This window comes from Ptychodera flava, chromosome 13, assembly GCF_041260155.1.
Source record: "Ptychodera flava strain L36383 chromosome 13, AS_Pfla_20210202, whole genome shotgun sequence".
Lineage (NCBI taxonomy): Eukaryota > Metazoa > Hemichordata > Enteropneusta > Ptychoderidae > Ptychodera > Ptychodera flava.
The window spans coordinates 37,246,217-37,271,594 of NC_091940.1; the positions used below are offsets into that span (position 1 = coordinate 37,246,217).

General features: G+C 38.0%; 2 protein-coding genes across 2 annotated transcripts; one reads left to right on the plus strand and one right to left on the minus strand.

Moving 5' to 3' along the window:
* Positions 1-256: 256 nt before the first annotated feature.
* On the plus strand, positions 257-13,100 carry LOC139148354 (dipeptidase 1-like). Its single transcript, XM_070719757.1, has 10 exons — positions 257-645; positions 4,701-4,833; positions 5,808-5,940; positions 6,374-6,524; positions 7,520-7,586; positions 8,175-8,351; positions 9,162-9,258; positions 10,369-10,444; positions 11,166-11,301; positions 12,417-13,100. The coding sequence occupies exons 1-10, from the start codon at positions 377-379 to the stop codon at positions 12,510-12,512; spliced, it is 1,335 nt and encodes a 444-aa protein (XP_070575858.1). The 5' UTR covers positions 257-376; the 3' UTR covers positions 12,513-13,100.
* A 7,700-nt stretch (positions 13,101-20,800) lies between these two features.
* On the minus strand, positions 20,801-24,286 carry LOC139148355 (cilia- and flagella-associated protein 20). Its single transcript, XM_070719758.1, has 5 exons — positions 24,077-24,286; positions 23,197-23,276; positions 22,332-22,566; positions 22,065-22,130; positions 20,801-21,816 (listed from the first exon to the last, which is right to left on the minus strand). The coding sequence occupies exons 1-5, from the start codon at positions 24,158-24,160 to the stop codon at positions 21,694-21,696; spliced, it is 588 nt and encodes a 195-aa protein (XP_070575859.1). The 5' UTR covers positions 24,161-24,286; the 3' UTR covers positions 20,801-21,693.
* Between the last annotated feature and the right edge of the window lie 1,092 nt (positions 24,287-25,378).

Sequence of the window (25,378 nt, forward strand, 5' to 3'; positions counted from 1 at the left end):
GCAGATTTCCAATGCCATAATCGAGACCCTCAGTTATACGTGGAAAGAAGAAAAAAGTCCCTTGCACAGAGCACAAAAATAGCAACACAAATAGATTGCAAAACGAAAAATGAATGCAATACAAAACATCACTCACTTACTGATTGCGCATAAACAAGGAAGTGCATGGCTACATGCGAGGTGGGAAATCATGTTTATTTGCGTGTGGGTAATTCCCAATTGTAAGTTTTGTATGTACGTAACTTTTTGACCTCACTGCCTCAGCTGCTTCCGCGTTGCTGACATTTGCAGGAGAGTCTCTGACTGCAACGTTTCGTGAACGGCGAATCTAGCACACCCTGTCACGTGCATACCGGATATCTTCAGATAAAACAGCATGCACTCCGATAAGGGCGATTTATTGTCGTCATCGGACGCGCCGACACCGGATTACAGTTCCATCGGAATGACTACCTACGCCAGGTTGCCAAAGCAGCGACGCAACAGATACATTGTTATTGGTGCAGTGGTCGCCATTCTCGCTGTGGTACTTTCTGTGGCCATCGCTGTGCCTCTGAGCCGTAAATCTACCGCCACAGAGCCAACATGGGAGGAATACCTAGCCCAGGCCAAGGAGATCATGCAACGAGTCCCATTGGTTGACGGGTAAGATTACAAAATAACCCTTCTTTGAAATAAGGACATGTCAGTGACATGGCCTTAACCTATATGGAATGCAGAGTGTCTTTATGATGGGTTTAAGGTTTTACATCAGTCATGTTTCTGAACTGTTACTGTCGAAAGGCGTGACATTTATCAACACACTTTGATCTTCACAAAGTGAGGATTCTAAGTCCGTCATATATTATTGAGAACAGTTTGGTGAACCATCAGCTTAAAATAGGAAGTCACGAAATATAATCCGGCTGACGTAATCGGTCTTCACCTATGTTAATTCACGACAAACATTCTTTATTTTCGCAGTTAAACTTCCTTTTTTCGCGAGCATTTGGCTTGCCGCTGCAATTTACCAAATATTTGATGCAGATGGGATATGGAAATTTAACAGGGGATGTAACAGTCACCCGAGAACACCGCCCAAGGACATCTGTCACTTTCCTTGTTTTTATTCAATGATATTTCTTTCAGTTCTTGTCTTTCTTTCCGTTTCAATTTCCTGCTTCTTGTTTCGAAGTACGTCTAGCAAATTGTTCAGTGTACATGTATTTGTACAGCATCTCACACATCAAGATGTTGCAAAGTTCATATCCCCTTATTCCTTGCCAGTCAATAACGTAGGAGTGACCCAATGCGAGTAGAAAGGTATAATTGGCTATATTTGTGCACCTGGTATAAAAATTCACCATGATCTAACGCTGAAATAATAAGAAGTAAACCAACCAGCTCCACTTTGCGAGATCGCTAAGATTAAGATTTCATGAAAAAAGACACCAGCTCACAAACAAGCTGTTTCGACACGATGAACATAATGCTTTTTGCATTCATTGCACATTGAGAAGGAGACCAGAGCTCGTGTCTAACACTCTCGCAAAGCTGCAATTGGTCGGCAAAGTTCTTCTCTAGATCAGTCTGATAACAGGTGTGTAGTTGGCCTGTAGATGATGCAACTCTGAGCTGGGTTTGACACAAGTAGCAAATAACACTTCAGATACAATAAGTGTATCTTCAACTTCCTTCTCCAGGATAGCTTCGTGTTGCGAGAATTTTGCTATTTGGAATATACTAGAAACTACAAAACGTTTGTCGCGGACAATTTTACAAGCATCCAAGCAACGATGACATAGCACGTTTTGCCACGAATATTTCTGTCCAACTTGTCATATCTGAAATGCGATTCATCGTTTCTTGTGTAAACTACATCACATGCACAAGGTTCTGATACTGTCACACTGAGAAAAGCACTGGTCTATCGCTACCTGACGAAAAGGCAAGATACATCTCGCTTAGATCAATAACATCATTTTAAATTTTATTTTTTGCTTGTATGCTCTTTATCATTTTATACATGTATCAAGGTACACGATAAGCCATCCATCAACTGATAACAATTATCAACGCTACTGACCTTAAGTCCATGAAGTATACAGTAAGACCCCCTCCAAATTAAGGGACGGAGCAAAGCCGGGGCGTGTCTCTCTTTGCCTTTCTCATCAGAAAATGGTTTCTCTTTCTCTTTAGTCGATTGAGGGAATCAGGTAATTAAATAGTGAATACTTGTAGGTAATCATTCATACGAAATATTGTCAGCCGTTGAAAAGCTGTTGACAAGCTCTGCACGTGTTTGGTTTCCGACAACTTAGGGGAAAGGTCGGTCTGAGAATCGTGCACTCCGAGTTTTGAGCTTATGAGTCACTGTGTCTGCTCTTCTCTCCATTCTTTCTTAGTACAGATTTAAAATATGGACATTTTCTCCCTGATCGTGTTTCCCTAAAAACGCAGGTCTCCATGGCAACATCTCCGAGAGATGATAATGCTGAGAGGCATTCATTTATACGTTAAGGGTTAACTTTGTTATATTATTCCGCGAAATTACAATTATGTCTACATGTGCAAAATATATCATTAGACTGGACAAAATCTGAGGTCATTGCTTGACGGTGAGGAACCACATTGAAGTTCATAACAAATACAACAACCTATCGTTTATATAGTTGCAAGCAATGCAGTGAATTTTAATGCAATGTGATGAAATGAACTGAAACCCAATGCAATGCAGTGCAATGTAATTCTATGAAGCTGAATCTTCGTTTGCTCATACAATTTGTCGTGAACTTTCCTGATGACAGGGACACTCTTTTAGCTCTGACTCATCTACCCTAGTGGTGAGTAGTTGAAACATGTCATAGTTTGATCAATTGAGCACGTTTTAAAATGGGAACAAAATTCTTGTAAATCACTTCTACTTGAATCATTTTGCTCCTTTTCAAAATTAATAAATGTTCCCTTCGAGACGACCCCACAAGAGCTAAAATAGGGAAATACAAAACCATTTTAAGATTAGGCTGAATTACTTACTCACTACGTTGGGTATACCTTTTGCAGTGGTCAGTAAGTTTTCAATATTTATATTGAAAAGTAGTGTTTAATATAATACTTTTCTAAATTTTTGGTATCCTCGAAATGTGATTTCACGTGTTTAACTGAAGGACTTTCGTTTTCAGCTGTGTTGGTGTATATATATTTTAATATTATTAACAAACAAAAACTGATTTATCTACAAGTCATCACTAGTCTCATCAGCTATACCCTGAGGGCGTGTGTGGCACAATTTAAATTCAGTGCCATTTTGCTGTTGATGAAAATGCCGACAATCTATCTCGTGCAACCGTCACAGGAATCCCAACACAGTGACAACGCAAATTTCTCTGTATATACCCTGACTTGTTCATTATCACTTAAAAATTAGCTGTAAGTTAAAAAGGAAAATAACTTATTCGCATTGCGGAGATTTAATGCGCCTATCTACTTATGTTTGATGATAAAAACTTTCCTACTACAATGAAATACTTCCATAAACGCCTCAGTGTACAGATAATTCTGTTGGACTAATATTTCGAGAATGCTCAAATGATGGCATACGTACTTTGCGATTTGGGTGTTTTAGAATCTTGGAAATGAAAGTATTGGTCGGATAAGCTGAAAATTTGTTCAGACGGATGGGTGTATCATGCAATAGTTGAAGTAAATGAATATTAATGGATTACATACCTAATTCATCGAACAATACTAAACCTTGAAACACAGAACAGTTCTCTTCTTCCACTGTGAATTAGCAAAACAGACATGTTTCGAACAAATCTCTTGTCCTTCAACAGTGTCCACACTTGATGTGACAGAAAGATCCAAATGCAGGCATTTAAACAGCTGGAGGTGTGAACAAACTTCCATGGTGAACATACACAGTATCATACTTAAACCTGTTGAAAAATTTGCTGTTTTTAAACGTTTAATGAATAACCTGCAATTTTTCTTTTACCTAAACGGTGGCAACATAGTTTTATTCCCGTTGTACCAATTTTCAGTGAGATCCCTTGTTAAAAATCCAAAAATGCAGCAATTTGGTCGCTAGATTACAATGGATCTAGATATAATTACATGCTCCAGGCAAAGTTCGAAACACAAAATCTTCCAAGTATTTCCATATCAAAGCCTCACTTTTTGGTTCAATTTCTCTTTTCCTCTTATTTTCTAAAGAGACAAAATTGTCAGAAGAGTACGTAATGTGCGATAGCGCCCGCTTGAGGCTCGACACGTTAACGCGCCGACGAATGCGAGACAATAGTTTGTCATGTTTCTACGATAAGAATGATGGGGCACCTGTCTTGACATGGATAATATCGGTTGAAGATAACGACATCCCAGATTTCTAAAAAGCTCACGTTCGCCAAATTTGACTTATTTTGGATGCCATCAGGCAGATAGCATTTTACGATAAGCATTTATGTGGCAAAGGATAGAGTTAAAAACTTGAATTCTCAAAGTTGAATTGTTGTACAAGAACATTATGAATAACTTGTGTATATGTGTGTCTTCCGTCCCCGTAATGCAAAAACTTTGTCATGATGTTATGCATTCAGGGACTGTGTACTGATGATCATTTTACATTCAATCGAGTAAATAGTTCTTGTGTATGTGATTTGACCCAACAGACTTGTGATTGTCGATATTTCTCAACCACATATTTGTTATTTATTCGTCAGGCATAATGATTTCCCATGGCAAGTTCGGAAATACTGGCAAAATCAACTCTCACTATTCGACATGCATTCAGATCTATCGGATTACACACACACTGACATCCCAAGACTTCGGGAAGGGCATGTTGGAGCTCAAGTAAGTAGGAAGCAAAATCTCGGTGGTAATGACTTTAGGGCGTACATTTACTGTGCCAAAAGATTGTAAAGTAAAATGTAGACGGATTTAATATATGTATTATGTTTAAAGGGAAAATGTATATAGGTACATACAAAGAAATATACTCCCATCATACATCCAGCGGGGTATATATATATATATATATATATATATATATATATATATATATATATATATATATATATATATATATATATATATATATATATATATATATTTAAAAACTATCTACTGTTGATTGACCAATCAGAGTGCTCAATTCAGGGTGTTTTATTTACTCATAAAGCCTTGGTCACCAAATTCCAGAAACGAATGACAGCGCCGTAGTAAAGTACTGTCCAATCAAAAGTGAACATGTCATATTCTGTAGACATCTGGTACGTTTTACTATTCAAATTTGGTAACACAGTGGAAACCAGCTGCAACACAAAATCTGCTGTGCCCTAGGGCATTTATATAATGTGCCCTAGGGCATTTATAAGATGTTCCATTACATTGGAAGGCTATTTCACAAATAAAATTTTTAATTCATATCCTAAACATGTTACATTGACAAAGGGGACGGTTAACGTAATCACATTGAAAACGAAATATATCAGTTAGGGGCGATATAGTTTTTAAGTCGGATAAAACCCTCGTACTCGGGCTCTTCTGGTATATAAAGTCCAACCCTACGATAAAATGTCTCGGCCTACGGCCTCGACATCTGGTACCTGCGGCCTCGACATTTTATCGTTGGGTTGGACTTTATATACCAGAAGAGCCCTCGTACTCGGGCTTTATCCTATACATATATATATATATATATATATATATATATATATATATATATATATATATATATATATATATATATATATATATATATATATATATATATATATATATATATATATATATATATATATATATATATATAATATTGATTTCAGTTCTGGGCGGCATATATGCCATGTGGCAGCCAATATAAAGACGCTGTGCGACAAACACTGGATCAGATTGACGTCATCAAAAGGATATCACGTAAATACAGCGATACCTTTGACTTTGTTACAACGGCAAAAGGTAGGACTACATTTTTAATTTTGCTGCAGTCGTTTTCGCTCTTCCAGTCCATAAACTTATTGGAAGTGCTACTTAGTGCAATCAAGTATTTGTCATGTGTAAAAGACATTGAATCAACTGAAATACGCAGATACTAAGTCTGTTAGTTTTGGAAACAATTTAGTATTTTTATAATACTGTAACAATACTTTCATATTTGCCGTAGCACATACTCCTAGCTTTCTTCTGCCATATCCAGGCAGAAATGATGACTTCATACTTAATTAACCCATGAAAATAAACTTTACATCAACTTTCGTCCCGGCCATCGGATAAAAATTAGAACTTTACTTCCGGTGACACAAACGCTGTATTTTAAAGCAACAGTCAAATACATAAACACAGTCTGGAAAATCTATTCTTTCGTTCATTGTTTGTGGTTTCAAATGCGCAGGGATACTTGACACACACGCTGCGGGCAAAATAGGCAGCCTTATTGGAGTAGAAGGTGGCCACAGCATAGATAGCAGCCTTGGAACGCTACGAGTCATGTACGAAGTTGGTGTACGCTACATGACGATTACGCACAACTGTAACACCCCCTGGTAAGTGAACAACAACTGTAACATCCCCCTGGTAAGTGAACTAGTTTGTGCACGTTACATTCACTTATACATGTAGTGCCCCTGGTACGTGATAGCTTCCTAAAGTTGATGTGCATTAACTTTTGATGCAAGAAAACGTATTGAATACAAAGACGATTACATGATAAACTCTACTGATAAATGAATAAATTACATGTTAAATTAAATTTTATATGTCGGTTACCCAAGGAAGTACAGACAGAGTAAAAGCTTTTTCTAAACGTCTCCTGTCCCACAAATATATTGTTAAGACTCAACGTTTTCGCTGATCAACATGACCTGTGAATTCCTTGGCGTTGTTCATGATGATGTTTTAAATCAAAGTCAATCCGAAAACCTGAATTATTTTATCTGACGATGTATTGATGCAAAGAAATCTGAAATCGTATTTCAGAATATAAAGAATATGAAAATGATATGTCTGGGTTACCAAGCACGGGCCAAAATTTTAGGTCAATGTTTTATGCATAGTTCATCGGCGTTAAGGGGTCGTAATGACCCATGACCTTTCAAGAGACACGGTCATGAATTGATGTTACCTAAGCTAAAGGAATGACTGTAACTTTTGAAAAATATTTGATTATTTTTTTGTTGCAGAAAGAAATATGTCAAAAATTGCAGCCAGAGCGTTCATTCAGCCCACGGTCCCTCCACAAAACCGTTTTGTGGAGGGACCGTGTTCAGCCTAATTAAGGTTTTTAACCCTGGTATTAATCGATAAGTCTTTCGAAAGGTTGTTGGTAAAATTCTGACCAGCACTCCAGAAGTCTGAAATGGATGGGACAATTTTTTATGAAACGCTGTGTACACGTTATTTCCATTCGAATGATGCCTCAGGTGAATTATAGTGATTGACTATGGTCCATTATTTAGAACTAGATATTTACAACTTATAGTTTTGCCATCAGACAAACGTTGACATTGGTCTATTCGACTTTGTTTTTTTCATTGCTCAGGGCTGATAATTGTTTGATGACTCAACAAAACACAAGCGAACACAATGGACTTACGGAATGGGGAAAGGTATTAAATTTGATATATCATCCTCTAATGTAAACTTTAAAAAATACCACCGTACCTTAACGGTATTGTAAAATTTTCAGTTCTCAAATGGAGGTACAAGTACAGAATTGAATTTCTATAGCCGCTTCTGTTAAATTTGAACGTACTTTTCAGTGAAAAAGACAATGAAGCCCATGACTACACTTGGTTACGCTCATACTTGTGAGTAAGAGTTTAGACATTTTTTTTGGAAAAAGATAAATTTATTTCAACATAGTCACAAATAAAACAAATCTACATAAACTGTGAATGCATTAAAATTACAATGCGTCTTGTCTGAAAAAAACAAACAAACAAACAAAGATCATCATATGAATGCATTCAGGATGCATTCTTCTCCTTCAAGTCTTACAAGGCTTGAAAACTTTGTGATAAAATCCTCAGTTTTGTTCATCATCTTATAAGTGAAATATAACGTATTCATCCATGAGGAGAGATAATATTTCAATTGCATGACATAGGATTGAAGGGAAAGAGTTCAGACATTTTCCAATGGCAACATACTGCAACGCCATCAGTGGTAGCATATCGAGTTCTATCGTCTTTCAGACAGTTATCAAGGAAATGAATCGTCTCGGAATGTTGGTTGACCTGTCACACGTATCTTTCAAGACGATGGTAGATACTCTTGACGTCACTGAAGCTCCAATCATATTTAGCCACTCTAGCGCTTACGCAGAATGCAATCACCATAGGAATGTACCGGACTATATTCTTGAAAAAACGGTATGTATGCCCCCCAGGCATTGTCAGTTCTTTGAAGATTCTGTTCTCATTCATGTATGGCTTTGAACGAAAACAATATCCATCTCCTGAGTTAGCCATTATCTGGTACTGAGAAATTTACTCCAGAAACTAATCCTACCCATTGACACATATTTTGAGAAAGCATCCTCCATTCCCTAACTTAACGGACCCTGGTAATGACTCGGAGATATGAATGAAAAGAAATCCACTTTACAAACAAACATAGGGATTTGGTATCATATCCATTTCCATCGAGTGCCACCACCTTTATCATCAATTCCACGCAAAATATAAAATATTACCGCAATTAATTTCATAATTCTGATTGCGAGCCATGGAAATTATGCAGCATTCTTTTCAATTCGTTCATCAGCGTAACATTACATTTTGTCAAGAAATATTTCAGTGGTCTTGCTTTTAAATTGTACAAAACTGCAATTTCGGCCGTTAAAAATGCTGTTTCCGTTTTTCGCTTTTCCATTGGATTATAACGTAGCAACCGAGGAGGTAGAGTAATTACGTCATCGATTGGTGCACAGATTTACTTCTGCAAAACAACGCCCTCTCCAGAGTCATATCATAGTAAATGTGTCAAGACACGAGGTGATATCAGTCATAGTGTAGCCAACGATTCCTAACTCGTATCGAATAAGCTTTAACTTCAACGATGGATTCCAAATCGTTGACAACTGTATCAAAGTAGAAAATTTTCATATGATTCCTTTTGTTGTTGTGGTTGTCTCATGAGTTTGCACTGACAGGTTTAAACAACATTCCTTTTCCCCATAGAAACAAAATAACGGCATCGTAATGGTAACGTTTGTCGGGAGTTTTATCAACTGCCCACCCAACCAATTAGATAGGCCAGAATTGTCTCAAGTTGCAGGTAAGGGAGTGACTGGAGACTCTCCAAAACATTTGATAATTTCATGACGTTTTTACAATGATAATTTTTAGTTTTCTCAAGGGAGCCTTCATTTTTTAAGTATATTGATGGTAAATATAGCCTTCATATGTGACACGACCGTTGTCATAGTTGACTAATTAATTCAAGTCTGGACTTGAATGCAATGTTTGACAATAGCAATGCTACTTGCACACATATTGTCTTTATTGAGAAGCTAAATATTCGTCATTTTGTCCTGCCGTTTGGAGTTGAACAAGAAAATGAAGCTGATACACAGAACACAAAAGTACTGAAAAAGTAGCTATAAGTTAGAGATAGAGGAGCATTAAACTGTGTAATCTACTTGTCACCGGTCAAACTAGGTTCATGATATGGCATAATGGTGTGTCTCTCATGCAATCTAGTTTTCATAGTAGCGTGATTTCCATGTTGTGTACTGTCGACCAGATCTCTTCACTTGAAATAGTTCTTTTTTCAATATCACTGTCATCACTTTTTTCAATATCACTGTCATCACTTATTTCAATATCACTGACATCACTTATTTCAATATCACTGTCATCACTTCTTTTCAATATCACTGTCATCACTTTTTTCAATATCACTGTCATTCCTATTTTGAATATTACTGTCATCCCTTATTTCAATATCAATGTCATCACTTTTTATTTCAATATCACTGCCATCATTTCTTTTCAATATCACTTTCTGGAGAACTTTCCTCAGTTTCACCAACTACTATCACTGGATTTTCACGGTATCACTGTATACCCCCCCCCCCCAACTCTAAAACTGGACCCCCAACATAACCATTTTGTAAAACTAAACACCCGATGTCCACCACCCCTTTAAATTGGTGAAAGATCCCAAAGATTTTACTATGAGAAATTCTGAAATCAATTTTGTGTTAAGAATGGCATGTAAAGTGTAATCTTCTGGTTTGTAACTCAGCATTTTGTTTGAGTGAAATCATAGGTCATGCAGAATTTTAGCGAGTTTGCGCATTATTTGATTTATAGGTGATAATTCAAAAGAAATGATGGAAGTTGTCGATATAATAAAAACTTTCTGGCCACTTTGTCTCTTCAGATCACATTGATCACATCGCAGACACCATCGGCCATGATTTCGTTGGAATTGGTGGCGACTACGATGGAATGAGCAAGTATGTATATATCTACTACAATTGGATAAAGAATAAATTTTCAGTTTCAAGATTTACTTTGATATAGATGGAATTTTGTGATGTCCGACGACGGATAAAAAAGTGTCCCAGAAAAAAATCGATCATTCGTTCAGGCTAAATGTGTGTTGAAAACCAACCTGTAAATCCGCTAGTATTGGTTTTGACTTATCTTGGTCCATTATGAACTAGTTTTGAATATTCATAGTGAGCTAGATATACGTTACATGTAATACGAAAAATATTCAGGTGTTTTTCATCGAATACTTATAGACCCTCGAGATCTACAGTCTATGAGACAAGTAAAGCCCAATCGTTTTGTTCCGCCACATCCTTATCTGGGCTTCTACATGTTATGCTTACCTTGAATCAATAGTTATCGACTGTACCTTCTCAGCGACTACCTGGCTACCGTTGCATTGCCAGGTGAAAACCAAGTACCCATAATCACCATTGCATGTGGATGCCAAAGTCTGAGAAACAAAAAAAGAACTTGACAAAACAGGCAATCGCTAAAAAGGCAAACAAAAAACAAACAAAAAAATCCCAAAAAAAACCCAAACAAACCATGCAACAACGTACAGTGATATCTCAACCCCGACAATAAAGCACTAAGAGATGATTATGTCGTGTATTCAATTAATAAGTCTAGCTTGCTACCCAAGTCTGAATACGTTATTTTCATCTACGTACGTTATGACAGTGTCCCTGTCGGATTAGAAGACGCGTCGACATATCCAAACTTGGTGGCTGAATTGCTCTCAAGAGGTTGGTCGGAAGAAAATCTTGAAAAACTAATAGGGCTTAATTTAGTGAGAGTCTTCGAAGACGTGGAAAAGGTGAGTGTACTGTACTGGTGTGTGTGATTTGCTAATACATCGTGTACTTTAATAATCATGTGTCACACACCTTCCATTGCAAGCAATGCACCGTTGAGGGCGCAGCTGAACGGTTCCCTGCATGTCCACGAAAGAATACCGTGTAAAGCTGTAAATAAGTTTCTGGGTATCAACGGGGGAAATATTTAAAAAGTTGTTGCTGGGTTCAAATTGTAGATGAAATTCTAGACCTCAATTACGATCTTATCAATTCATTCAAAGCCCAAAGTACAGTTTATTTTATAAGGTATGGTACCATTTTAACATCCGTACATCACAGGTGCTTGCAGCGTGGCATGGGATCGAAGTAGGTCGAAAGTCGCACCTACAAGTTTTGGCCTTCGGCCTCACACTTCAACCCCGGGCCTTTGAGGGACTATCCAAGCAACGTTGCAAGTACCTGTGCTGTATCTGGGCTTCCTTTGGGCACAGAGACCGAACTTGGCGTTTGCTGTGTCGGGAAAACCGTCTCAAAATAAATAAAATGTGGATTTTAGATTAGATCAGCTCATTCCTGATGTATCCCACCAGTTATTCTGTTTTGCAGGCATCTATTCTGCCGGAAAGCAGCTGGATGCAGAACATTTAATGTTCCCTTTATCACGTTACTCTGTCAAGCTATTTCGAAGTTCTGAGTTTGCCCATTTAACAACCATAGTGTCCAAAGATTGCCCTTCCTATTTATAAGCAGTTCGTTTGGTTTCTCTACGTATTGCCTCCTCCTGAGAATCAAAATGTTGAGACAGTGTGCGATACAAATGACTTTTGTTACGATATATCACGTGACGACTCGTCATTTGAAAGTTTTTCGTGAAACCGGTGTCTGTGCGTTTCCGGTAACACGGCCATCTACCTGCCAACCCTTGACCTTGTACTGCCTTCAGTGCCTTCACTAAAATCCATCAATTTTTTGGCGAGAAAGATCCCCAAGTCAACTACACACAGAGAAAGCCTCCAGCCCTAACTACCCCGTTTGATGATGTTATGTGACAGGAATCGTACAAATATTTTATTTTGAGTGCCAAATGATAGGTTGATTCTCGAAACTGAACAGATATATTTTTATTGGCCAACAGGTACGAGACAGTATGATAGACATTCCACCTTTTGATGACATTTTACCAGTGGAAGACAGCGAAAGCGAGGCAAACAACACCTGCCGGTATCGATAACCGTGATTAGCAAATCACCAGGATGAACGAATGAATAATCCGAAACAAATCAGAATCACATCCGAAGAGTTGACGCAATACACTGTAAAGGAAACTTTACATTAAATAATTGTGATACAACTGTCCGATGTACATCTTATCATCCGTATTTGATGTTTGTTGACAAGAAAACATCGCATGTATGCAGATTTTACCAATCGAGAAATAAGTGTGCCATTTGTAAATCAAGTCACCTGTGTTTTTAGCACGGGTGAACTTTGTTACACGCTAGATTTGGACGTTTTAAATGACAAGGTCTAATACAGGAAGTATTCTGAAAAATAGTATGGCAACTTTTACTGTCTTCAGTTATTTAGACCTACGAAAGTGATCTGGGAGAATGAAAAGTGGAATAAAATTTATTTTAAGTAGCTGGTGCTAATATTGCTAAAACTGAACTGAATGTATGTTTTACCGATTGATCTGAGAACTTCAAGCTATCTGCTCATTTACCGGCATGCAGTAGAAATATCAGTGTTTGCGTGTGCAGACCATTGACATGATTTTGAATATTTGAACACAATAAATGAAATATGTCTGGTTTGGAAATTCTCGTGTCTGTGAAAATAGTGCGAAAAGTGATCGTGGATTGTCCCTGTAATGTTTTATCCACAACTGCCTGTTCCCAAAACAAATGAACCTTTCTGTTGTACTGAACAAGTGGTCCTTTGAATTTTCGCAGAATTGGGATCCCTTCAGCTTGTGTGTAGGGCTACTACCGTTGTGAAATATGCTAAAACGTCGTGTCTTATCGTGTGAATGACAGGACTGTGTCGTATGTTACAGTATTTCAGCAATAATGTACCCCCTCCCCGCCAACAATGGACGAAAGCAAAGTCTGCTCTTCATAATGAGTGCAAAGTTGCAAATGAGTGCATTTAAGGAGTGCAAAGTTTGCTTGAGTCTATTATGGCTGAGAGGGAGTACGCAGTTATTTTATAGTTTTGGCGATGCAAGTGAATTTGTAGATGTAGAAAATATCGGGGGCCACAATGCTGGATAATCAAATACATTATCAGTAATAATCTGAGGATATGACGTCATAAGATTCACTGGTATTGACTAGCTATAATATAATATATCGTACCAGTATATTGATGGCGAAAATACAGCGATCTGATTGGTCGAGGTGTGAAAATCACGGTCACTTGGTTATATTCTCGATATTGCACAGATGGAACACACAAGTTCTCAGTTTGCGAAAACTCCCTTTTTTAAACTTTCACACCAGAATTCCGATATAATATTATGATATAAACGTAATAGGCTTAAACCACCTCATCAACAGGTGTACCAAAACAATCCATCCAGTGTATATTCACTAGCTATCGCTCGTGCATACTTGTACTTGTCGTGAACTGTTCAAAATTTCGCTGTATACTGTCGCTGAGTGAAGTTCATACTGCTTGTACTTGACTCCTGAATTGATGAAGCATTTCAGCCATCGCCTGTGTATTGCTCCAACTTAATTACGGCATATTGAACGACATGAAAATTCAGAGAATTGTCACAAGACATGCTCTTCCTAAAGAAAACGTCGACAATTAGATGGAAATGGAGACTGTTTTTTGTATACATCATCTGCATGGCACGGTCCACACTCTTAAATTCTGATATCGTATTTTAAATTGTTCCGTATTCCATTTAAATTATAAAATGAGTGATTTGATGACCTATGTGCATTCCTTGGTGCGAATATCCTTTATGGACAACGGAAGGGAGCGACTGCAGAGACAACTTCCAGGACTAGATGCATTCATGATAGAACAAAAACAACATGTGAATTTACAACAACGGTAACAACAAAGCCTTGGTCAAACCAATTCTTGTCTTTCAGAAGTGCGAGGTCATTTAACTGTAATTGGATGTCAGAATCTCGCAGTGGCATGTTGTGCATGCATTTGTGTCAATACCTTTAGAAGTTGCAAGCCATATGTACCGCATATGTACAACTCTGTGTCCACGCATTGCACAGCCCCATATTGCAAACATATTGCGTTCTCCAATACTACAATAATCAAATAGCATTTCTTTTTGGAAAAAAGAGAAAATATACTTAAAGGTGATAACTTTGATATAATGTTTACACTGAGGTGTCTATAGCAGACGGCCAGTAAGCTTATATAGAGCTGTCTTGCATGTGTGCACGCGGCAGAGCACTTACTTTTAAGTTTCCGTTTTTGCATTACGCAGTTGTTTACACTGAACCCACCGTGAGTACTATAGCTACTATCTCTGATACCCAGTTGCATCTACAGGTAACTGTTTGGTTTTTCAAGTTACGTCAGGCGAGAAACCACGCCAGGCCTTCGTTCCGACGTCAGCGGTCATTGAACTAGACCGACGTGCAGAACGTTCTCTGGAAAACGTCTCCAGGGTCCAATGCATTTACACGTGAGGGAAGTCCTCTGGGGCTGGGAGTAACTTACCTTTCTTTGCTAAGTTCTTTGTTCAGGAAATGTGAACCTTTATCTCCCTTCCAGTGTTATTGTGTCATTGGGACTGGCAAATGTTATTGTTTAATTGCACCCATTGAAGAGCCACAAGCGCCATTTCTAGCGAAAGTGGAAATAATTTTCGAAAGTCTTACTATTTTTGAGGGGTAGGCTTAATCGAAGGTGATTCTAACAGTCTGTGATACGAGGCGAACATGCAATCTGCAGATAAATAGGAAAATTTCCGCAGTTCAGTGTTCTATGAAGGTAACGACTGCGCAAACATGAATAAACACGCTAAAGCGACAAAGGCAATCGTACTGCCGAACATGTGTACAGAATCCACGTGTCATCATTCTGAATGACGTACTGCACTCGAGCACTCAACTGCCTAAAGTTTCGTTACAACTGAAATGTGTGCAGTTACGAGCTCTCCATGTGCTCGAGCGTGTGTACGGTCAGCCTTTTGCAAATAAAATTGAATAGGGAATTTCTCTCTGATTTGAACATTTTCTGTAAAACTAACAACTTGAACCAGTGGGAATTTTCAAACATCCAAAACTTAGTGTCCGCCCGAGTGTCCGTTACACATTGCCTTACAGTTGAGTTGAACTTTCCTCGTTTAGAATAAAAATTGCACAAATTTCAGTTTTATTCAATGCATTAATAAATAGCATTGGTGTCAAAAAGTGAGAAGAACACAGCGAATCGGTAGCTTTGATTGTCACCAAGGTCAGAGTGACCGTGTTTTCGCCTGATGCAAGTCTGTGCGTCTGGAACGTTGCCAGCATTCAAGTTGGCAACCGAGTGTTCGTGCGTTATTCAGTTGTGGTTGTGGCATCACCGTAATTCGTAAAGCGTTGACTCTTATCAGACAGCTGATCAGAGTAAGTTATTTTTCAGCCATGCCTAGACAATAAATCGAAATACTGTCATTCTCAGATCCACCAGAATTTTTTCTGGTGGGTGTGAGTGTCAGGTCATTGTACACCATGCCTTTGGTGATCGTTTCTACGCCTAAATTTACGTCGAAATGTCTGGTGTCCGACGTGTGAGCACAGCGTATATGTGTAACCATTTCCAATATTATCGTTGACAGTTCACAGTTGAATTTTAGTCCTGACTAGATTTCAAATGTCAACAATAACATTGCACGATGTACGTCATCCATTGAGTTGGCAAGGCTGATGTGTGCACTTTGTATTTGAACATCGACTTTGGAGAGAGAAGAAAGAATGAGGAAGTGTATTCGTCTATTGCACTTTCAATGGATTGTGATATAAGATTAATAATTGATGAAGAGAAATCGACAAACGTCTCGTTGAACATGCAAAGGGATGACTTTGTCGGAACTTGATAAAATACACGAATTTGTTGTTTTGATGCATTGGAGGGTCTTACCAACAATTTCAATAACCTAATAGGTAAGCTTATATACAGTCTATACCTTTATTATGGAGGTACATCTTTTCACCCTTAAAACATCATTTTCCTCGGAGGCTGCGATTGTCGACTATTGTCACCAAAATATTTCAGCAACACCATGGAAGTCAAATCGATAGTCATAATCTTATACAACATTGTATGTTGTCAAAGGTTCAATGTGTGGATGAACCCTCCAACGCCACAGAGAAATAACCCGGAAAGCCCTCGACGCCGAGAGAAAGGACTTACCTAATTAATACCACTGGTCTAAAGCAGCGAATGTTAAAATTTTTATCAACGGAATATTGAAATTTCCAGTGGATAAATATGACAATAAAGTGCAGCCTAACAGCATTCCAGGCGTATCAAACATACTAACAGTCAAAAATTGTCCCTTGATATATACTATTAATAGAAATACCATCCTCGCAATTTATTCTTCGTTTATCACGTCCATTCGTTTATGTGGTCTCATGATACACTGCAGCCTTTGTGACTTTGCAGTCGCGACTCCGTGAGCCCTAACGTGACGAGAAACCGAAACTTCGATCATTTATTCATTTATTTTCTTTTATAACCTACGTCACCCCCCCCCCCCCCCCCCCCCCGCAATCGAAACTTTGACACCACGTACATTAAGTATTTTGGGCCTATGAGATTCCTGGTTTCAGATCGTGAGAGTGCGATATCACGTCCCAGAACAACCTTTGACCACCTATGACGACGGCCGCGTCAAGATCAACTGTGAACAATAGCAACGAGGTAACTTTATTTGAATGATAATAGGTGCAACAAAGAGAAACAAAACGTTCCACCTGTTCACGGTTTCATGAATGAACGCCAGCCCGATGACGTCATAGCCATATCGATTACAGCGGCGGGCAGTTCGGTACATCACTCTGGCCGACGTAAACACTAGTAAACACAACACATGGAAACAGACAGCGTCGTAAAAAGCTAGTACACTGTGACGATATAACCTTTAACGTTTAAAACTGGGCGTGTTGTGATGTATGGGCGTCTCATTGTTCGATTTTTCATTGCACCTGACAGGTTGAAAGCTATTTATAGGATGATAGGTCGTGATATTTTATCGTTGTATAGGCGTGTCGGTTAAAAAGATGCGTCTAAGAATGGAAATAGTTCGATGAAGGTCAATATATTCCAAGTTTCTTTGTATAACGTCTGTCATAGACCAGTGTGAAACAAGAAAATTCGCGTTCACTTTGTCGGAACAGGCCGTGGTAGTGTTGGCAACTGGACCATTACAGTTGCAAGTGTTACAACACTCAAACAAAAAGTGGCTTTACTCGTTTTAACCTGGTACAGACGTTTATAGACGTGCATATTCCTTGAACACCACCAGATCAGTGACTGAGTCGCAGGTGTACAACCGACAGCCTAGTCAATTCAATCTTCTCATTATGGCGTATTCGTCTGTTTTTTGTTTTGTTTTGTTGACGGGGTGGGGTGAAGGGAATTGCTTGATAAATTGCATCATCCATATCTTGTTATCTATCCAGACAGTTTATCAGACAAAGAACATTCGCAATAGTTTGAAGGTTGGTGGCAAGGCTGGAGCGGACCACTGGCCATAATGCAGTAATAGCAATAGCACAGTTGTGACAAAATAACGCTCACGTGTTACAACAGAAAGGGTAAATTTACCAACATGTGACAGTAAAATCACAAGGTAAATAAGTAAACAATCTTAAGATTTCTACTCAAAGAGTAATCAGTAAACTGGACATGATCTCACTCTGGCAATAACAATAAAACGTACAAGTGAATTCAAATATTTACAAACACCTCATGTTTATATGCAGTTTAAATCTGGTAGTCAGCATGGCAAAACAGAGTGCTGATCAGAAACAAACAACCAACAAATTAGCAACACAGGAAACAACCAACACATTTGTAGGGTCATGCATGCAATATATTTATACATTACTAACATAAGGAAGACATTATTTACCCCTTGTTACTTCATAATGAGTGTCTCTCTGTATTTCTTGTGTTATATTTCTGTGTTGGGATTTGCTATTGTTTTTATTTGCGAGTATTCCAATTTCCCAAGGGGATTAATAAAGTTTCTTATCTTACCTTATCTATCTATCTATATCTATCTATCTATCTATCTATCTATCTATCTATATATATATATATATATATATATATATATATATATATATATATATATATATATATATATATATATATATATATATATACACAAAATGTATAGATTGTGCCCTCCCGGTTATCACCATAATGGCTTTACAATAAACATACCAAGTACATTTTTATATATTTAGTACTCTATGCTATACCTATCTTAATTATCATTCTGTAAAGATCTGTCTGTAACTATACAAATATATGCTTGAGAGTATGCAAATCATTGGACCTTTCTGAAATCGTCTGGTCATTTTCCAACCCAATGAGAGCTAAATGCATCTACCAGAAGACCAATGAACGGGTGAACTGGATGACCTAGATTGTATTATTGTCCGGCGTTCCTTTGAGTGATATCCTGTTACCTTTCCGGTATTGTTGACAGGACATAGCCCCACTCGGGTTGAATTGATAACTGTTTGTGGTGTGTGGTCACTTCTAGTCATTTCCAGGATGTCACACAATGAACATCAAAGTAAAGACTGAACAACAAACAGTTACTTCTCTCACTAACCATGTATGGATGTCTTCCACAGGCCTGTGGGCAGTCACCTTCTAACAATGGAAACTTTAACATACACATCTCAATGATTCAAATACAGGATGGTTGTGTCATTGGTTCACCTTTTGATGTATTCAGTCAGGGTCAAACAGTGCCTGCATAATAACAGCATAGCTGTTAACTGGAGTAGAATTATACAAGACAACTCATCACAAGACACATTGACTATAACCAAGCTGGACTGAAATTAAAGCAAGTTCATTTTCACTGACATGACACAAATGCATGGGTCCACACAAAGGAGTTACATATTGCTTCAAGAGATCTTAGTTCCAACAAAGTTTGCCATGTGAGTGACCATGAGAGACAATACATTCCATGATTTCAAATTGATCTGAATGCCCTAATTCAAGGACATTCCAGATTACTGTGTAGTTATATGACCTGCCACTAATATTTGCATCTACAAACTTCCACAAGTAACAGTTGTAACAATGGGTTGGACACATAATCAACAAAATTACAAACTTTATAGTGGATAACATTGATGTCACTTTTTCAAAATACACCTGATGCTAAAGGCAATTTTTTCATGTTTTTTTTTTATGATAAAGAAAGAATGAATGATATACCACTGAAAAGTACAAGTGGGTCATGGATTACAAAAACTTATATTGTGGCTCTTTTGCCAAATCCACAGGCAGGATACTTTCAAAATTATATATGTCTGTGGATTTGACATATTGGATCACTGTGCAAAGAAAAGGTGTGTTGGACTGGAATAAAAGTGTTCAATTGTGGGAGAACCCTTTATGTAAACAAAATATGACATACATGTACATCCACAAGAGTGTCTTACATCTTGAGGTAGATTCTGTCCAACACTTTACCAGTACCACTTTGTTGCATTTCAGTGTATCTACGGAGAGTTTTTCTTGAACTGTTTTAGTGATGTAATTTTCAGCCACACTATTAGCTGACTTCATCTGAGGAACAGCAGTAATTCCGTCAGTTAATGACTAGACTAGGATTTCTCAGTTTGATGGACAGTAGCAATAACTTTTTAATTAATGTTCTAGTGTTGTTGTCGCAGCAATTACAACTTCTCAGACCACTCCTTTTAGTATTTTGAAAGTAGGTTGTAAACATTTATGAAGTAAATGGAATAGTAAACAATTTTTTTTCTGTTCATGTGAAATTTTAGTTGAACTTTTAAACCAGCATGTACATATTCCATGATTGATACATTGTTTCCAAAGGTGAGTGACGACCTTGACAATTTAATTTATATTGCACAGAAATGCCAGTAAAATTTAAAGATATTGTTCATTAAGTCTCCTCGCACCTATTTCTACAGTTTATGTATCCAACCCACATATTTCCTGATTTGGTTTGTGCAAGGTTTGATGGTGAAAAGGTTTGAGGTTAAAGGCAACATCCAGAATATTGCAGGAGAGATCGACTCATTCAGAGATTCACTGTCCTGTAACTTCATTGGATCAATCAGGATCATGTCATCACGATTCTACAACACACAGCTTAGTACTAACAAAGTACAACAAACAAAATGTCTGCATACTATTAGCATAGGGGTAAATATATCTTTCTGAATATTTCAAGAATGCAGCAATAACGTGGCATCAGTTAGCTTTGCAAAGTAACACATGACGTCTCTGTAAGCATACTATAAGACCAAACACACCACACAATAATTGGAAAAAATGACATTTTTTATTAAATTAACAAAATTTCAATTTTGTTTTTCTACATCTACATGTAATCTGTCTGGAACCTAGTCTACATTTTGTTACCATAGAAAGTCTTTAATTTGCTTAGTCATCCAGGAATTATTTTTGTTTCTTGAACAACTTAACTTTTTAAAAACATTTGAACAAGAAATGGTATTTCTACCACAGACATAAAATATTTACAGAGTTTTAAATGACTGACAGACTGAATTTTTTAATATTTTTTTCCCTGTTAAATGGAAAGTACAGCGGCTCCACTGAACTCCCACAATCTAGACTCCAATGCTATATTTTACATGAGTTTGAATGCCAAGCAACAAAATATACACTGACTTTTTCCCTTCACAATATTGCAACAGATTGGAAATGTAAAAGAAGCTGGGTTGTGGTTGAAATTTCAGTGGGAAGTGACAATATTATGTCAGGGACACCCAGCATGCATTTTAATATAGTATGCAATGTCGGCATGGATGATGTGGCCTGTCATTTCCATTTCCCAGAGTTGCCACGCTCGAAGCCAATTCCCCAGTCACCTGGAGCCATTGCATTTTTATTTTGATCCCAAAAGTTGCCCTGCAATATATGCCAGTACTACATCACAACTAACAAATCTCCACCACTGCATATATTCTCCTCTCAATATATTTATTCAATGAATATACATCTCCACATTGGCATTGAGTTCGTTTTTGTTTCCCCAGTACAGTAGCACTGTATTCCTTTTGTGAAATATCAATATAATAAAACTGTCAGAACGAAGTCCAAATAATAGCTTTTGTCCATAGAAGATGTTCCACTAGGCTGATCAGTGATTGTGGTATAGTCTATAAAGATCAGTCTCTTACGTCTGTAACTAATTATTTCATGGCGCCACCAGTCTTTTGCACAGGCAAGTAAAGTTTGAATTCTGCAGGTAGTTCATCTTCCGAATAGAGTCTGTCTGAGAAGTATACACGACGAATGCGGCAGTTGGCATGGATCTGTACAACAGGTAGGAAATAGAAAGTTGAATGTAAGTGTCAGATAAGCATGTTGAGTAAAACGTCTCACAAATCAGTATGGCTCTCATAACACTTCTGATATATTTTACCATATCGATCATCAAACTCCCAAAAAATACTTAGAGTCATGTTGTTTGTCCATGTTGTTTGTCTCTGCAAAGTGCAAATAATCTCACAGACTAAACTATTATCTTTACAATAAATGTTATCTGTAGGAAAGTGCTTACCTGAACTCTGAGTGTTTCAATGTAGTTTGTACCATATGCACGCCTTGTGAAATCTGACAGGTTAAACTGCAAAAAAAGACAAACATTGCAAAGATGAGTTCATGATGGACTGTCTTTATGCAAGTGTTAAACATTCTTTTGACATTATTAAATGATCCTTTACCAAAGTCATCCTTGGACCTAACAGCATTTTGGAGGGTGAGGAAACAGACATTAGCTTTTTCTGTAGGAAAGACGAAAAAGTTTGGAAAACAAGGTGACACTTACCTGAATTTGGTTCCATCCATCATCCAATCTCATTGGCATCGTACAGATAAATGGTTTGACACGAGTAGTACTCTGGTAATTACTAGCCCTGAACCGTCTTCTCACATTCTTGTCATCGAGCACTTGAACTTCAAATGTGAAATATTTCTTCAAATTCTTTATTATCATTACAAGGAATGGAAGCTTGATCCCCAGCGTCTTCTTTGGATCTGCCGGACATGTAATGTATGTCGTACTGTAAGAAAGTGAAGGAAATTTAGAAAAATGTTAAAATAATACCACTATAAGTATACTTGAAGTAGAATTTCAAAATTCGAAATGCAAAGTACACTGAATTACACAGCTGCATTTTGCACAGCACACTACCTCTTTCAAATCATGCTGTCATGCAAATGTTATTACTATTCTAAAACTATGCTTCCTTTTGTCTGCACTCGGATTTGCAACTTCACGCCACAACTGTCGTACAGCGGTTTCACGTTTCTCAATCCGTTTAACCTGCGACAGCTGTAGTCCCGAACTTACTGGCGAAATGGGGTCTGTTGATTACACTCAGACAGTTGATGCCAACGTCCGAGTGTAAGACAAGCTTGGCCCAGTTTTCGCAAACAGGTCATAGGGAGTTGGCTGTAATAGGTTGTAGCTCATCCAAAAATCTGCTATGATTGCGTTCTAAGTTTCATATTATAGCGAGACTACTGTTTCTGGGATAAGTTGTTGTGGAGAGCGAGAGGAGAAGTTTTTTTATTAGTTGATACCCACGTGACCTTTATCAAATCACCGTTCACTTAGAAACACCCTAGAGGCCTCACAGCATCGGAACATGCCGAACTCTAACTTAGACAATTTGCTCTAAAACACTTACCTGACATTTGTTCCGACTATTTCGAGTACCAGCGATTGGATATCGTTATCTGTTATTCTCTTTATATGTCCATTTCGAACCTGAACGAAAAAAACAAACGGCAAATAGTAACTATAATTCAACACATGTGGATCGGTCGCGTTACAAGATGGCGGGCGGTGCATAATGCGACCTCTATATATTCATATCACGGTCAAACTTCACAAATACAAAGGCTGAGAAATATCGAGCAAATGCCACACACAAACGCAAACTTCGAGTGAGTGTAAGTATCCGGAAACTTTGTCTTGAACAACCATAAACAGAAGAATTCAAATACTTAACGACTGACACAAGATGGACGTCACTACAGGGGCCCCCAATATTCTGCCCGTTGTGCATGTGTTTGATTGTAAACACAACACTATTCTTTGCATTGACGTGATAAAAATAAAGCCAATATGACGCAAAACCAGTTTTTAAAATATCAGTACACCAATGAGATATGTGGTACCAAACAAATGCAACAGTTCCTTTCATTTGCTACGATATTTTGCCACACCGTCCGATTGTGAGGTGTGTTGTCAGGCAAGCACGGTGGATCTCGGTCTGTAGGGTCACTTAGTAACCCATACTGATGCACACATCAAACTGAGAATCAACGTGAAAAGTGTCCAGCACCTGACTTCTTCGTTGTTTTTTGACAAATTTGGTCTTTATATTAATATAGGCTGGTGGAAAAATATTCGTATGTTCTTAGAGAGACATTTAGCTGTATAATATGGTGATAACTTCGGCTCGGAGAATACCATGGACAACGAGTAGTAATAGTATGGCAACTAACTTGTTACTACAGAAATACATCGCTGGGATTCACAAGGAAGTGGAAAAAAACACTCACCTTTTTATCCCAAATCTGTAAAGGCTTACTGCCAATACTATATAAAATTGATAAAAATCCCGACTGGAAGGTATTTTTAAACATCTTCACTGTTTCTAAGGATAATCCTAGGTAAGGTCCACGGAGCACACTCGTACAGTGTCCGCACTCGGAGAGATATTGTCGCTAAGTAAAGACTTTTCTGTGTACATGAAGGTTCTTAGTGTATCCATGACCAAGCTAACATGACAACGTACAAATATCAATGCGCGTATATTGGTCACTATTGGTAGATAGAAAAAAAGCAATGTCATGCAGTTTCAAGATTGTGCGCAATTTAAGATCAGAAAAATATATTGCAATGGTCATCCATCTGAAATATTGCTTATTTTGAATTTACATCACCATACATATTTGGTACTAATTTTATACGTGTAAGTGTAAAACGCATCTAAGTAGTGAAGCGATCACTACGCCGACATGCGTGGTCTTGTGTTTGAGAAGCGAGGTTCCTGTTGTCGTCCGTGGTTACTGGTTCGCCTCCTCTGATTGGCTCAAGACTTATGTTGATTTCCATACATGGCAGTTTGGAGACACGCGCGGGAAAGCTGGCACATAACAGTTGTGCACAAATAATAACGTGATCAAGGAAAGACTTTCCATGTATAACGACACAGATCACTCAAAGGGGATAGACACCTACGGCACGGAAACACCATGATGTTCAGTGGGAATTCGTCTGTGTCCATCGGTGAATGTTTTCTTCCAGTCATGGTCCCTCCGCGGGCCGTGTTCCAGTGTTGTAGATTTGGTCACGGTGGCTGCTTCGTTGTGTCGCTGTGTTATTTAAAATAAACGGTCGATGCACGTAATCGTAATACCCGTAGGATGTGCTACCGACTATAGCTCGACACGATCAGCTTAGTACTTGTCGACGCATGCCGTGTTTCGATAAATGTGAACAACGTAGGGAAAACCACCACTGATATGACAGTCTGAAGACACAGTTTTGCATGAAAACGTACAGCAGTCCCTCGCCCCGACAAGTGCTTTGCTGTAGGCCTAAGGGGAGAACCATTTGATTTCTGGGGGTATGGAGGATTTTGAGAAAAAAAAATTGTCACCAGGTGAGATAGAAGGAAAAAAATTGATCCTGTCATGGCCTGAGAAAAAAAATTGTCATAACAGACAGAAGTGAAAAAAAGATTGTCACAATGCACCAGAAATTAGCAAAATTTGGAAACTTTATTCTCATGTATTCTTTGCCGGCGCGCCGCCATAGGCGGCGCAAATATTTTTACCACAAGCAATTCTTATTTTTTT

Bases quoted from the DNA above. Each gene is read 5' to 3' on its own strand.
- LOC139148355 (XM_070719758.1), bottom strand. From the start codon at position 24,160: ATGTTTAAAAATACCTTCCAGTCGGGATTTTTATCAATTTTATATAGT. The intron at 23,277-24,076 runs GTGAGTGTTTTT...TTTTTCGTTCAG, and splicing joins TACAGATTTGGGATAAAAAG to GTTCGAAATGGACATATAAA. The intron at 22,567-23,196 runs GTAAGTGTTTTA...ACTTTCTTACAG, and splicing joins ATAGTCGGAACAAATGTCAG to TACGACATACATTACATGTC.
- LOC139148354 (XM_070719757.1), top strand. From the start codon at position 377: ATGCACTCCGATAAGGGCGATTTATTGTCGTCATCGGACGCGCCGACA. The intron at 646-4,700 runs GTAAGATTACAA...TTTATTCGTCAG, and splicing joins CGAGTCCCATTGGTTGACGG to GCATAATGATTTCCCATGGC. The intron at 9,259-10,368 runs GTAAGGGAGTGA...TTGTCTCTTCAG, and splicing joins AGAATTGTCTCAAGTTGCAG to ATCACATTGATCACATCGCA.